Here is a 14928-nt window from a genome sequence, read left to right on the forward strand (position 1 = left end):
CACACCTGGCTAATTTTTTTTTTTACTTTTTGTAGAGACAGTTCTCACTATGTTGCCCAGGCTGATCTCAAACTCCTGGCCTCAAGTGATCCCCTTGCTTTGGCCTCCCAAAGTTCTAGGATTACAGGCTTGAGCCACTGCCCAGCCTGCTTCAGATTCTTTATGTCAGGTTTCATCTCAATGACTTTGGGCTTCTAAAACTCATGAGAGTACTTGAGACCCACTGGTGCTTCTTTGTGTTAAATCAAAAAGTGGAACTAAAGTATATTGAAGCCATTCAAATACGTTCAAACTACACAGATCCCTTATAAATTACTGGTATTAAGGTAGGAAGGAAAAGATACAAGAAGACATCACAACTCATCATAGCTTTTTGGACTATTGGTAGACAGTGTATTCTAGCATAGAGTAGCTTTCTCAACCTGCTGCAAAAAATTACCAGCAAGAAAGAAAGGTACAAAAGTAAGGTTTATGGCTAAACTGGTTCTGTGTCATTCCCTATTCTAGCATTCTCAAAAGTATCCATTGCCATCTATGACAAATGCAGAAACTGCAGCCACATTTGAATGGTTCATTTCTTGATTCATTCTGAACTCCTTTAATCCCAGTGTCTATTAGTTTTCTTTCAAGCTGAGAAAATCTGTTGAGTAAGAGGTATCTCAGTTTTATTATCCTTTCTTTCCACACAGATAACAGTGTCCTTACACCTGTCCTCCTGTGGGGCAGGCCATCTCTGATCTCCTGGAAGGTTTTTTTCTCTTCTCTCCTGCTGTTTGGGTGAACCTTCTGGTTGAGGGAAGGGAATTTGGTACCAGGGTTGAGGGTCAAGTTCTTTATTAATGTTTTGATTCAGATGGGATGAGAGTCCTCTGAATTGTCCTGGGAATTTTCTTCAGTGAGCATTTATGAAGACTCCAGGATCAAGGTTGGGTTAAGCTTTTGTGATGGTTCCATCAGTGGTCCAGTCACAGCTGTAAGTGCCTCCTGGATCTTTGGGTCCCAGCAGAAAGTGATGCTAGACTCTCAAATTGCTACAAAGTAGCCTGGAAAGAACTCTTTAGCCCAGAAAAGGCCTGAAAATCCAAACTCCAACAAACAGGGTAAAAGGCCTCACCCCATTTATACTCTTAAAGCTTATTAAGCACTACAAGAGCTTTTGTTTATGTGTATATAATTGATATTTACTGTGTTTGAAATTAAAATTGAAAAATTTTTTAAATGCATTGAAAAGAATCTACATGGATATATATTAAGAAGTTAGTGATTATCTCGGATAAGGGTGTCTATCCACCCTTTTTTATAATGCCTAAAAATGCCCTTTTATTTCTCGTTGCTATCTGTGAACAAGGATTAATTGTTTTGAAGATAATCCTGTGCTCAATAAAATGAGGATAACTAAGGAAAATGAAAAAAATGGTATGGATTTGTAAGAATAACCTTAAAAAGACTTAACTTGAGCTCCTTTTCTCTCTCTTTCTCTCTGTGCCATATAAGAAAAATTAAAAAAAGGAAAAAAAAAGACTTGATAATCAGCTTGAGGCTTTTAAAGCTAAGAAAATTACATTTTAAACATTATATTTAGAATAAGAAGATAAATAAGGAAAGAATATGCTCATTTAGCACATAATATGATAAATGTAAAAGAAAGCTTTTTTCTCATCCCCCCCAAAATATTTAAATTGGGAAAGGTAGAACATTAAAAGAGAATGAGAGCCTCATTATGATTAAGGAGATTAAAAATAAGTTAATTAGTTTCAAACATTCTGGTGACCAGACAAGATGAATGTTATGTTATAGTACTGAAATAATTTTGTAGAACTGATCACAGAATCTCTGTGAGAATTACCTTTAGTAATCATGGAAAATGGGAACAGTTCTAGAATATACAAAAAGCCCCTATTTTCAAAAGATTTCGTTTCAGGTAAACTTAATATTGATTCCTCACATACCTCTAAAACAGATTATTAAATAGATGATTTTTGAGCGCTTTGAAAAGAAAGCTTAAAGAGAAGAAAAAAAGCATTGGTTATCTATGACCTAGCATGTGTCACTAAGAACAAATCTTGCCACACCAGTCTAGGGTTTAGATGACTGGGCTAGAGTTGGAAGATCTAGCCTTGACTTTACCAGTATCGTGGTAGGTAACCCTTGGCAGTCATTTAGCTTCCTGGATCTCACCTGTAAATTGAGGAAGTTGGACTACATCATTAGCTTCCAAACACCCCTTTGCATTGGTAGGATTCTCTGCATGAAAATCCTTCATATATTAGATATTATTTTGGATCTTGGAGGTCTGACATCCTGTCCAAAGCAAGAGTAAATTCCTTTTACAATATTCTTGATGTATGAGCTTATTTATGCATACTTTTCATGGTATGGGGATTCTACTATCCTGGTAACACTATACATTCTGCTTTTTAGAGGTATACATAATAAATCTAATCCCTTTTCTATGTAGGAGTTTTCTTTAAACATTTTCCAGACCACTGTCTTATTCATCCTAAGTCTTCTCTAAGTTAAACATGCTATTTTCTTTAATTATTGCTCAAGAAACATGGATTTTGAGTCTTAATCACTCTGATTATTTTCTTTTAGATAGGGAATTTAGGATTTTGGGATTCCCATGTGTCTAGGTGTCATGGGAAGAATGTGCAGCCATATTTAATTTAGAGAAAATGGACTTGATGACAACACTCTAAGCCAGGTTGGATGCAGGGCTTATACCTATAATCCCAGTGCTTAGGGAGGCTGAGGTGGGAGGATTGCTTGAGGCCATGAGTTCAAGACCAGCCTGGGCAACATAGCAAGACAAAAACAAAATGCCTCTGAGCCAGTTCTAGGTTCTTGTAAGCATTCTGCTGCTCTACTGTTAAAATCATTTGGTTACTATCACATTAGCACCCAAAAAATGAAATACTTAGGTATAAATAGAGTAAAATATATATAATATTTGGGAAAATTGTAAAACTTTGATGAAATCAAAGAAGGTCTAAATAACTACAGGGGTAGTTCATGTTTGTGGATAGGAGAACACAATATTGTTAAGATGTCTGTACTTCCCAGCCTGATCTGTAGATTCAACTCAATCCCAATAAAAATTGCAAAAGTTATTTTGTGGGTATTGACAAACTGATTCTGATATTTATATGAAAAGGCAAAAGAGCCAGAATAGCCAACATAATATTGAAGAAGAACAAAATTGGAGAACTGACACTAGCCAACTTTAAGACTTACTATAAAGTTATAACTCATGACAGTCTGACATTGGCGAAAGAAGAGACAAATAGATCAGTGGAACAGAATAGAGAGCGCAGAAATAGACCCACAGAAATATAATCAACTGCTCTTTGACAAAGGAGCAAAGACAATTCAGTGGAGAACAAACAGTCTTTTCAGCAGACGGTGCTGAAACAACAGGACATGTACATGCAAAAATATGAATCTAGACACAGATCTTATACATTTTACAAAAATTCAAAATGGATCATATACCTAAATGTAAAATGCAAAACTATAAAACTTCTAGAAGATAACAGGAGAAAATCTAGGTGACCTTGGGTTTGGCAGTGAGTTTTTAGATATAAACCAAAGGCATGAGCCATGGAAGAAAAAATAGATAAGTTGGACTTCATGAAAATTTAAAACTTATGCCCTGAGAAATACAACATTAAGAGAATGAAAAGACAAGCCATAGACTGGGAGAAAATCTTTGTAAAACACATCTGATAAAGGACTTGTATCCAGAATATACAAATAACTCTTACAATGCAACAATAGGAAACAACCCAATTAAAAAGTAGGCAAAAATATCTGAACAGACACTTCACCAAAGATATAGAGATGGGAAATAAATATATGAAAAGATGCTCAACATTATATTATTAGGGAATTGCAAATTCAAACTAAAATGAGATAACACCTATTAGAATGGCAAAAATCCAAAACACTGACAATACCAAATGCTGGTGAGCTTGTGGAGCAACATTAACTCTCATTCACTGGTGGTGAGAATGCAAAATGGTACAGCCATTTTAAAAGACGGTTTGGCAGTTTCTTGCAAAACTCTTACTGTGCATTCCAGTAATTGTGCTCCTTGGTATTCACCATATTGAGCTGAAAACTTATGTCCACACAAAAACCTGCACATAATGTTTATAGCACCTTTATTCATAATTGCTAAAAACTTGGAAACAGTTAAGGTGTTCTTCAGTAGATGAATGGATAAATAGACTGTGGTACATTCATACAATGGAATATTATTTAATGCTAAAAATAAATGAGCTATCACACCACGAGAATACATGGAGGAACCTTAAATGCACACCACCGAGTGAAAGAAACCAATTTGGAAAGGCTACATACTGTATGATTCCAACTATATGACATTCTGGAAAAAGCAAAACTATGATCAAAGTACAAAGATCAGTGGTTGCCAGGTATTGAGGATGAATAGGCAGAGGCAGAGGCTGCAAAACTATTTTAATACTCTGTTGGTGGGTACATGTCAGTATATTTGTCAAAACCTATAGAATGTACACTGCCAAGAGTGAACCCTAATGTAAACTGTTGACTTTGGGTGATAATGATGTATCAATATAGTGTCGTCAACTGTACGAAATGTAACTCTGGTAGGGCGTGTTGATAGTGGAGAACGCTGTGTGTGTGTCTTAGTCTGTTCAGGATGCTGTAACAAAATACCATAAATTGGGTAGCTTATAAACAACAGAAATTTATTTCTCATGGGTCCGGAGGCTGGGAAGGCCAAGATCAAGGTGCCAGCAGATTTGGTGTCTGGTGACGGCCCTCTTCTTGGTTAATATTTATAAATGGTTCCTTCTCACTGCATCCTCATATGGTAGAAGGGACAGGGCAGCTCTCTGGAGCTTCTTTTGTAAGGGCACTAATCCCATTCCTGAGGGCTTTGCCCTCATGACCTAATCACCTCCAAAAAGGTGTCACTTTGGGGGTTAGGATTTCAACATATGAATTTTTGGGGGGACACAAACATTTAGACCCCATGTGTGGGACAAGGGATATATGGGAACTCTCTATAGTTTCCACGCAATCTTTCTGTGAACTAAAACTGCTTTAAACAGACTAAAGTCTGCTTCAATACAAAACATAATGGACACCCCTACTTACCCACCAGTTCAAAGACAAAGCCAAGTGTTGGCCAGAATGCAGAACAACTCAAATTATGGAAAACTGGTTGGCATTATCTACTAAAGCTTAATATATGTGTACCCTTATGACTTAGCAGTTCTACTCATAGATATTCAAGAGAAATCCAAACATATGAGCATCAAAAGACATACAAGAAATTCATAGGAGCACTACTTACAGTAGCCCCAAACTGGAAATAACCTAAACATCCAGGAACAGTGGAATGAATAAATTGTGGTATATTTATACAATGAAATCTAGTCACCAATGAGAAGGAACAGAGAATTACCACTTCACACAACATGGATGAGTTTTACAATCTAAGTGGAAGAAGCCAGATACTAGAAATACATGACATAACTGAATTATTCCATTTGTATAAAGTTCAAAAAGAGACAAAACAAATTAATTGTGATAAAAGCCAGGGCAGAGGTTACCTTTGTGGTAGGCAGGAGTAATGGAAGGGTCACAAGGAAGGCTCCTGAGGTGCTGGTAATGTTCTATTTCTTGATCTGGGTTGTAGTTACCTGTGTGACTTCATTTGGTAAAAATTCATTGGGTTCCGTGGCTTCTTTTGTGTATGTTTATAAATAAATAAATTCATTGAGCTATATACTTATGACTCATATACTTTATGTTTATTCTTCTGTATGTTTGCTTTACTTTAATAAAAGGTTTATTCACACACTAAAAGGATATATCACATAGCACTTTTAAGAATTAGTGAGTTGTAAAATGAAAATACCAGAATGACAGTTCCAAAAAGGCTATTAAATCACCACTTAACAAAGAAGACTGATAGGAAATAGAAAGTTAGGAAAAGGTAATTGGAAACTACAAGATGGGTGACCAGATGAAGTCCAATTTATCTGTTTTTTTCTTTTATTGCTCATACTTTTGGCATCATAATCTAAGAAATCATTGCCTAATCCAAGGTCATGAAGATTAATATCTTTTTTTTTCCCTCAGAGTTTTGTAATTGTAGCTCTTACATTTAGGTATTTTATCCTTTTGAGTTATTATTTGTCTGTGGTGAGAGGTAGGAGTCCAGCATGATGACACCTTGTTGTTTTAGCACTTTTTGTTGAAAAGAATATTTCTTCCCCATTGAATTATCTTGGCACGCCTGTGGCATATACTTTCAAAAGTTAGAACTAGTTGCTGTCTGGCAAAAGTTTTTTGGAGTGTTTTTGAAGTATTCCTTAAGACTACTGGAAATATTTAGATTACCACAAAATCAATAGGGAAATTCTTAAAAGTGACTTACTCGTGTTCTTTTTATCCTTACTTAGAGTATTTACTCTTTGGTTCATGTCAAGTAACCAATCTTCCTTAAATCTAGTTCAACTGGACTGTATCCTGAATTTTTTATGCTCTAAGACTATATCTGACTTAGGTTCTCCCTTTTAAAAATAGGCCTTGTATCCTTGTACCTCTGAGTAACTTTGAGAGAGTCTTGGTTGACTGTGTTTAATTAAGTATTGAGGTATAGTTTTTTTTTTAATTGTGAAAATTTGTGTAGTGATTCATCTGGGAATTTTTTGTGGGGAGGGGTTCATAAATTATAATTTCTTAACCAAGACATTTTTTTTAAACAGGAAAAAAGCCCAAAAGTATTAATATTAAAATTCTTACTAGTCTACAGCTTACTTTTTTTAAGGTTCTGATCTTGGCTTGCAATCCAAGCCAAGTAAAGTAAGTAAAAGCCAAATAAAGAAAGTAAAAACTCAGGGCTGGGCACGGTGGCTCACGCCTGTAATCCTAGCACTCTGGGAGGCCGAGGCGGGTGGATTGTTTGAGCTCAGGAGTTCGAGACCAGCTCTGAGCAAGAGCGAGACCCCGTCTCTACTAAAAAATAAAAAGAAATTAGCTGGACAACTAAAAATATATATAGAAAATTAGCCGGGCATGGTGGCACATGCCTGTAGTCCCATCTACTTGGGAGGCTGAGGCAGAAGGATTCCTTGAGCCCAAGACTTTGAGGTTGCTGTAAGCTAGGCTGACACCACAGCACTCTAGGCAGGGTGACAGAGTGGGACTCTGCCTCAACAACAACAAAAAAGAGTATTTCTTTTCTATGGTTTCAAAAAATATAATTGGCATATACTTGTATACAATTTGACCATGCTTCTTTCACGTAACATATCATGCACATCTTCCCACATCATTAAAAATTTTTTGAGGCCGGGCGCGGTGGCTCACGCCTGTAATCCTAGCCCTCTGGGAGGCCGAGGCGGGTGGATTGCTCGAGGTCAGGAGTTCGAGACCAGCCTGAGCGAGACCCCTGTCTCTACTAAAAATAAAAAGAAATTATCTCGACAGCTAAAAATCTATATAGAAAAAATTAGCCGGGCATGGTGGCGCATGCCTGTAGTCCCAGCTACTCGGGAGGCTGAGGCAGTAGGATCGCTTAAGCCCAGGAGTCTGAGGTTGCTGTGAGCTAGGCTGACGCCACGGCACTCACTCTAGCCCGGGCAACAAAGTGAGACTCTGTCTCAAACAAAAAAAAAAAAAAATTTTTTTTTGACATTATTCTTTTTAAACTTTTAATAATACTCCATCATATAATGTACCATAGTTTATTTACTTCTTTTTCTGAGCTATTAATTTTGCAGGCAAGTATGTAACTTATGTTGATTACAAGATGTGGAAGATAAAGAGTGAATATTTTAATTATGAAGTTTACAAATAAGTAATTAGACCTCTGGGATTTTTGGCCTTTGATTCCTATTTTCTTCTGGGAAGCATTGTATAGAAAAAAAGCTTTTTAAGAGTCACATTACCAATACTCCTTATACCAAAGAATAAACCTGGAAGTGTGCTTTTTGTATACAAAAGGATTCTTTGTTAGATAATTCTTAATGTTTAAAATTTTATTTCTAATATATGTATTCGACAGATACTGTTTCAAATTTAAAAAGTATAAATTGAAGGTTTCCATTTGGCAGATAGATGAATTTAGAGATTATATATTTTACTTCAGAAATACGTAAGATAAATCATACTCAAAATTTAAATCTTTAGACATTCTGTTTTTAGGATGAATAGCAGACTCGGCAATAAGCATTGCTTTTAAGGTTAAGAATTAAAACAATATATTCTTGGTTATAAAAAACTAAAAGTGATATTAATACCTCAGGTACAGTAGGTGTAAAGCTATGATTTGACCCACAGACTTCTGTGCATTGTCCATAATATAGTCCTGGCTGTGTGGATGTTAGGGTTGCTTGATTTAAATGTCCTGGGATCATATCTGTTTTTAGGTCAATTCTTGGAGTTAGTAATTACTTCACATTAAAATGTTATTACTAGTCATAGAGTTGTTTATTTGACCAGAAAACACATATGAATAGTTGAAGGTTTTCCTTTCTTTGAATCTTTTTATACTTCTCCAGCTATAAAGAAGGATTCCTTCCGGACATAACTGATGGTTTAAGTGTATATGTAAATAATAGGTTCATTAGTAATTGTGTATGCATAAATTATACCTACTCTGGTGATATAACATGATCCTTATCTAAGTATATGGTGGTATCTGAAACTTCATAAATGAATACATGAAATACTTACAGATTTCATTCATCTGGAAGGAATCTACTAGTAGGCCCACTCAAAGGATTGTTAACATCTCTTACAATTTCATGTTTTGGCAGGTAAACCTAGCCTTTAAGCAACCTGGAAAGAGGCTAGAGCACCAAGGAATTAGAATTGAATTTGTAGGTCAAATTGGTGAGTTTTAAAATAGTATTACTTTTTTTCTTTGATAACTTCAGTTTGAAGAGGGTTGGATTTGGCACTGAAATTGACTGCATTAGAGCTTAGCTTTGTGGAAGGAAGGAATTGATTGTGCATAATAAAAGAGAGGACTTATTTTATAAATATATTAAATCATGCTTCTTTTACTTGTATTAAATATGTGACTCATCCTGCCTTTATTTGTTATTGGATTTCATTACTAAAAATGAAAGGAGTTCAAGTAAACTACCAGCCTTGAAAAATATTTCAAGTAAATTAGTTGACTTACTGAAATTTCCATCTGCCTACATTTTTTACCAGCCTTACAATTAATTAGCAGCCTCACCTTCATCCTTCATTTTCTGATTACCCATGTCATTTGTTTTCCTGATGTAGTGTGTGCCTGTAGCCAGACTTACCTGTCAGAAAATTCCATGTGAAAAGGAAAAGTGTAATGTCTTCTTGACTTAGAAACCTGTGTACATTTCCATACTTGTATTTCAGAGACATGCTTGATTTAGCAGGGAGTTAAACTATATATAAATCTTTTGGCACTGCAGATTCAGAAAAGAGAAAATGTTTTTATAATACTGTCTACATAATGGGATTTTAAATCTAGCTTTCCAAGTTTTACTCTATATTTTTAAAGTACAGTAAAACTTAGAAATTGAAATGGGTGGATATTTGTTTACATATCTATTCTGAATGTGATTGTACTTGGGGCAAGTTATAGTAATTAACTGATAGTTGGCTTTAGTCTTTTGTGTTTTGTAGTTTTATCCAGGTAATATTTTTGCCTAACTAAAAGAAAACAATTTTTGCCTTGTCTGGAGGAAGTTCAAATAATTGCTGGTAATGTGTCAGACAGCTTCATTTTAATCAAAGAAATGAACTCATTTTTAATAGAAATTTTCATTGTGCTATGCTACTTGAATTTTTTATGCCTAAGTAGAGCATAATAATGAGAAGGATAATGATATTTAGATCATAGCTCTAGTTTATTAAAGTAGAGACAAATACAGCATTTCTTTTGGTAAAAATTATTTGCTTTGGAAGTAGAAGCTTGAGTTTTATTGAAATGGATATGAAATATAATTGGTCTTTTTGCTTTTTTAAATTTCTTAGAACTTTTCAATGACAAGAGTAATACTCATGAATTTGTAAACCTAGTGAAAGAACTAGCTCTACCTGGAGAACTGACTCAGAGCAGAAGTTATGATTTTGAATTTATGCAAGTTGAAAAGCCATATGAATCTTACATCGGTGCCAATGTCCGCTTGAGGTATGAATGTGTATCAGAAACTGTAATTGTAGCCTGGGCAATATAGCAAGACCCCAGCTCTACAAAAGAACAACAACAAAAAAAATTAGCTGGGCCTGATGGCATATACCTGTAGTGCCAGCTACTCAGGAGGCTGAAGCAGGAGGATCGACTGAGCCCAGGAGTTTGAGGCTTCAGTGAGCTATAATGACACCACTGTACTCCAGCCTGGGTAACAGAATGAGGGCCCCATCTCAAAAAAATAAAGAAAGAAGCTGTAAACATAGTCAAAACCAGAAAGTAATGGTTATTATTGGTATCTTATTCAAATTCCTAATTATAATTCTGGATTAGAAGACTTAAGATTCTTAAAAAGTCTGTCACATATTTTGAATGGCTAATGCTGATCTGAGGTTTATTGAGAGCTTTCAAACATTGTAAATTTGGAGAACCCCTTAGGAGAAGTTGTAATCATATACTTCCCTTGTGTGAATTGTCCCTTGGGCACTTCATTTGTCCTGTAAACTGAATTACTCTCTAAATCCATGAGATTCTCAGCAATTCTCATTTAGTACATGGTTAAGAAGTGATCTGAAGCCCCAAAGAGGCTGACTACCTAGCAGAACCGGAGTAGAAACCCTATTTTCTAAGTTCCCAGTCCAATGTCCTTTCCCTTCACCAAGTCTTCAAGCAGGAAGCCAGGGATGCCTCAGAGTCCAGGGCTATTGGAAATATGAATGTATCAGGTCTGAGATCCTCCTTTCATTGTTTAACTTGGGTTATCCATCTAGAAAGATCCAAAATTCCAAGTAGCAGTGCCTTAACTAGATAGGGATTTAAAAAAAAAAGTTATCTGGAGAGATTTCTTCATGTAGGCTTGATGACAGCTCTCTTAACTCATCTGAAAAGCATTTATACTGTCTTTAAAATTGAACTTTGTATTTTTTTCATGTTGGGGGCATTTAAAAGAAAAGTAGAATTTCTTTATGAAGTAATGAAGTAAGGTGATCCTAAGGAGTTCCAGTAAAGAGAAAGCTGAGTTGCAGTTAATGTTTACTCATTTAAAACACTAAAATTTATCACAGGTGATTTAACTCGTCCTCTCCATTTTGTAGGTATTTTCTTAAAGTGACAATAGTAAGAAGACTGACAGACTTGGTAAAAGAATATGATCTTATTGTTCACCAGCTTGCCACCTATCCTGATGTTAACAACTCTATTAAGATGGAAGTGGGCATTGAAGATTGTCTACATATAGAATTTGAATATAATAAATCAAAGTAAGTACCTTTCACAGATAAATGTTCAGGGAAAATTAAAAACTGAACTTTTCAGGTCTTTGTAAATTTGTCAAAATAAGGATAGAATTGACATTAATCTGATATTAACACACCAACAGTATCTGAGCTAAGAGAACCTTCAAGGGTTTGGTCTGGCTTCCAACCCAGTACAGATGTCTTTCATATTCTATTGCTGATAACTCTGCTTGGCTACTTTTTTGTAGAGGATCTCACCATCTCAGAAGGCAGCCAATCCTATGGTGTCTGTAAAATTTTATCTTACTGGTTTGATACCACATCATCCTGGCCATCTCTTTTCACATATTTTCACCTTTACCACTTAAACCATTACTAATATCCTTTTGTATATCTTTCCATGGGGGGGAGAACGACAGTATATTCAGATTATATTTTGTTTATTGTTTAATGCCTTTTAAAACTTAATTATGGAAAATTTCAAACGTATACCAAAATATATGAACAGTATACTGAATAATATAATGAATACTCACATAAACATTGCCCAGCTCCAACAGTTATCAATACATAGTCAGATTTGTTTTATCTGTATTCAGCTTCTACACTCCACATAGATTATATTGAAGCAAATTCCAGATTTATAATTTAATTCATAATTTGCTTCAGTATAATCTATGGGGGGAGTGTATGTATCATTTCATACATGGACCAACATGTTTTCAGAAATATTATTTGTAAGAACAAAAAAATCAAAGGCTATTTAGATCCCCATCAGTAGAATAGTTAAATAAATTATGGTCCAACCATACTGTGGGATGCCAAAGAGTTAAAAAGATTGAGACAAATGTGTATTTACTTCTCCAGAAGAGTATCCATGATATATTATTAAGTGAAAAGGCTAGCCACAAAAACAGCATATATAATATTATAGTATTCCATTTTTGTAAAATAATAATGTATTTAGATATGAATAGAAAAGAGCCTGCCATGATATACACCAAGCTGATAACAGTGGTTATCTTTAGAGGATAAATTATGTATTTACTATATACATCTCTGTTATCTGAATGTTCTATGACAAGCTTATGTTCTGTCTGTTCAGAAAAATGTTTTTAAAAATAAAACATTATGTATCATTATAAATATAACTACAATACTGTTACATCTAAAAATATTAATAATTCTTTACTATCTTCATATATTCAGTGTTCACATTTCCCTAATTATCTCATAAATGTCTTTTCTCACATGATTTTGTTCAAATCAGTATCCAAACAAGGTCCATATATTGCATTTGGTTGTTTGGGTCTTAAATCTCTTAAGTTTTCCCCCTATTTTTTTCGTTAAACTTTATTTGTTGAAGAAATAGACGTAACCTGTATTATTCCCCTCCTACACATTCTTCTGTTATGTGATTTCTTTATTAGTTGTCACTCCCAGGTTTATATCACTGAAAATGTGATAAGTATGCCTTCAGTGTCTTAAAATTATATTGTTGATAAAATTATCAGATAGTTTGGGCCCTAAAACTTATCACTGAAGCCTCTCTTTAGACTAACACAATTGTATTAATCAACTCTTAGGATATTATTTTGAGATCCAAACCTGGGAGGAGGCTAAAAAGTCCTCTAGGTAGTATAGGGATTCCCAGGTTTAATACCACATCATTTCAAGGTACCTGGGAATAGTCTTTGAGTTAAAACTCAAACCTAGGGAGGTAGCCCTATTAATCTCTCTCTGTAGCCAGATGATTTACATTAGCTGAACTATTCTTTCACTTAGAATAATAATGATACTACACTCTCATGTAGAGCTTTTAATGTTGAAAATATCTTTATACACCAAATAAATATTTCAAGTACAAAAATCTTTTTTTTTTTTTTTTTTTTTTTTTTGAGACAGAGTCTCGCTCTGTTGTCTGGGCTAGAGTGCCGTGGTGTCAGCCTAGCTCACAGCAACCTCAAACTCCTGGGCTTAAGCAATCCTTCTGCCTCAGCCTCCCGAGTAACTGGGACTATAGGCATGCGCCACCATGCCCGGCTAATTTTTCTATATATATATTTTTAGCTGTCCATATAATTTCTTTCTATTTTTAGTAGAGATGGGGTCTCACTCTTGCTCAGGCTGGTCTTGAACTCCTGAGCTTGAGCGATCCTCCCGCCTTGGCCTCCCAGAGTGCTAGGATTACAGGCGTGAGCCACGTGCTTGGCCCAAAAATCTAATTTTCCATTACATGCTTAGGTTCTCTGGAAACTAAGTTAGCATTTAAGTAGGACCAACAATTAATCAGGCTAATTATTCCCTCTGAAGTATATTGATGGTCAAGTTTCAGTTATTAGCATAGTGAAATAAGTACTTTTTTGAAAAAAGGGGACATTAAACATGTGAATAGTGAAAATGGTAATCTTAAATAATTATTATACTAAAGTTAGCTCAGTCTTTCAGGACATGTTTCACTCTTTTTGTTTAAACTGATATTTAATAAGAGAACTTCTTTCCCAATAGGTATCATTTAAAGGATGTGATTGTTGGGAAAATTTACTTCTTATTAGTAAGAATAAAAATACAACATATGGAGTTACAACTGATCAAAAAAGAGATCACAGGAATTGGTAAGTTGAATTAAAATTCCTTGTTTTAGTTGAAATCACAAAATATTATTTAAACTGTCAGTAAGTTAATGCTTTTTTAAAAATTAATTTTTGAATAGGTAATAAATTCACATGGTTCAAAAATAAAGTATAAAAGACTAAACAGTAAAAAGTGCCCTATTTCTGTACTCTAGCTACTCGTAGGTATTTATAAGTTTTAAAGTCTTTCTAGGTGATTATATAAGTACCTATATATTATACACACCCCTTTTTACTTAAATGGTGATGTATAATACATATTTTGCTTTTTCACTTAACAGTATATCTTAGAGATCAATATCATAGCAATGTGTAGAGTATTTCATCTTTTTTATAGTATTCCATTTTATTGATATACTGGAATTGAATCAGTCCACTATTAGTGGACATACAAGTTGTTTCCAGTCTTTTGCTATTACAAATAATGCTTTAATTAGTAATGTCATTTTGCATGTATGTGGACATGTGCACAAGATAAAATCTTAGTTGAATTACTGGGTCACAGGGTATATTTGTTTATAATTCTGTTACATATTATCAGTTTGTTCTTTTTAGGGGTTATGCCAATTTGCATTGGTATCAGCAATGAATGTAGGAAAGCCTTTTTTGCCCCCATATTCTCACCAGCACAGTGTTATAAAAACTTGAAGCCAATCTCATGGGTAAGGAAGAAAAAGTACTCCATTGTAGTTTTGAGATTTTTTTTTTTTTTTTTGAGACAAGAGTTTTGTGCTGTTGTCCCCAGCTAGAGTGCAGTGGTGTCACCATAGCTCACTGCAATCTCAAATTCCTGGGTTCAAGTGATCCTCCTGCCTCAGCCTCCTATTTTTGGTAGAGACAAGGTCTCGCTTTTGCTCAGGCTGGTCTCAAACTCCTGACC

The 14928-nt window shown here is 34.8% G+C and overlaps 1 protein-coding gene across 1 annotated transcript in view; it reads left to right on the forward strand.

Moving 5' to 3' along the window:
- VPS26A (VPS26, retromer complex component A) overlaps positions 1 to 14928 on the forward strand; it is a 36309-nt gene that overhangs the window by 13929 nt on the left and 7452 nt on the right. Inside the window, exons 3-6 of the mRNA XM_045569312.1 lie at positions 8817 to 8892; positions 10024 to 10180; positions 11275 to 11439; positions 13924 to 14030. Of these exons, the coding sequence (XP_045425268.1) occupies positions 8817 to 8892; positions 10024 to 10180; positions 11275 to 11439; positions 13924 to 14030 (505 nt within the window). The remainder of the gene's footprint in view (positions 1 to 8816; positions 8893 to 10023; positions 10181 to 11274; positions 11440 to 13923; positions 14031 to 14928) is intronic.

The sequence above is a fragment of the Lemur catta genome, chromosome 14, assembly GCF_020740605.2.
Source record: "Lemur catta isolate mLemCat1 chromosome 14, mLemCat1.pri, whole genome shotgun sequence".
In the NCBI taxonomy this organism is placed as follows: domain Eukaryota; kingdom Metazoa; phylum Chordata; class Mammalia; order Primates; family Lemuridae; genus Lemur; species Lemur catta.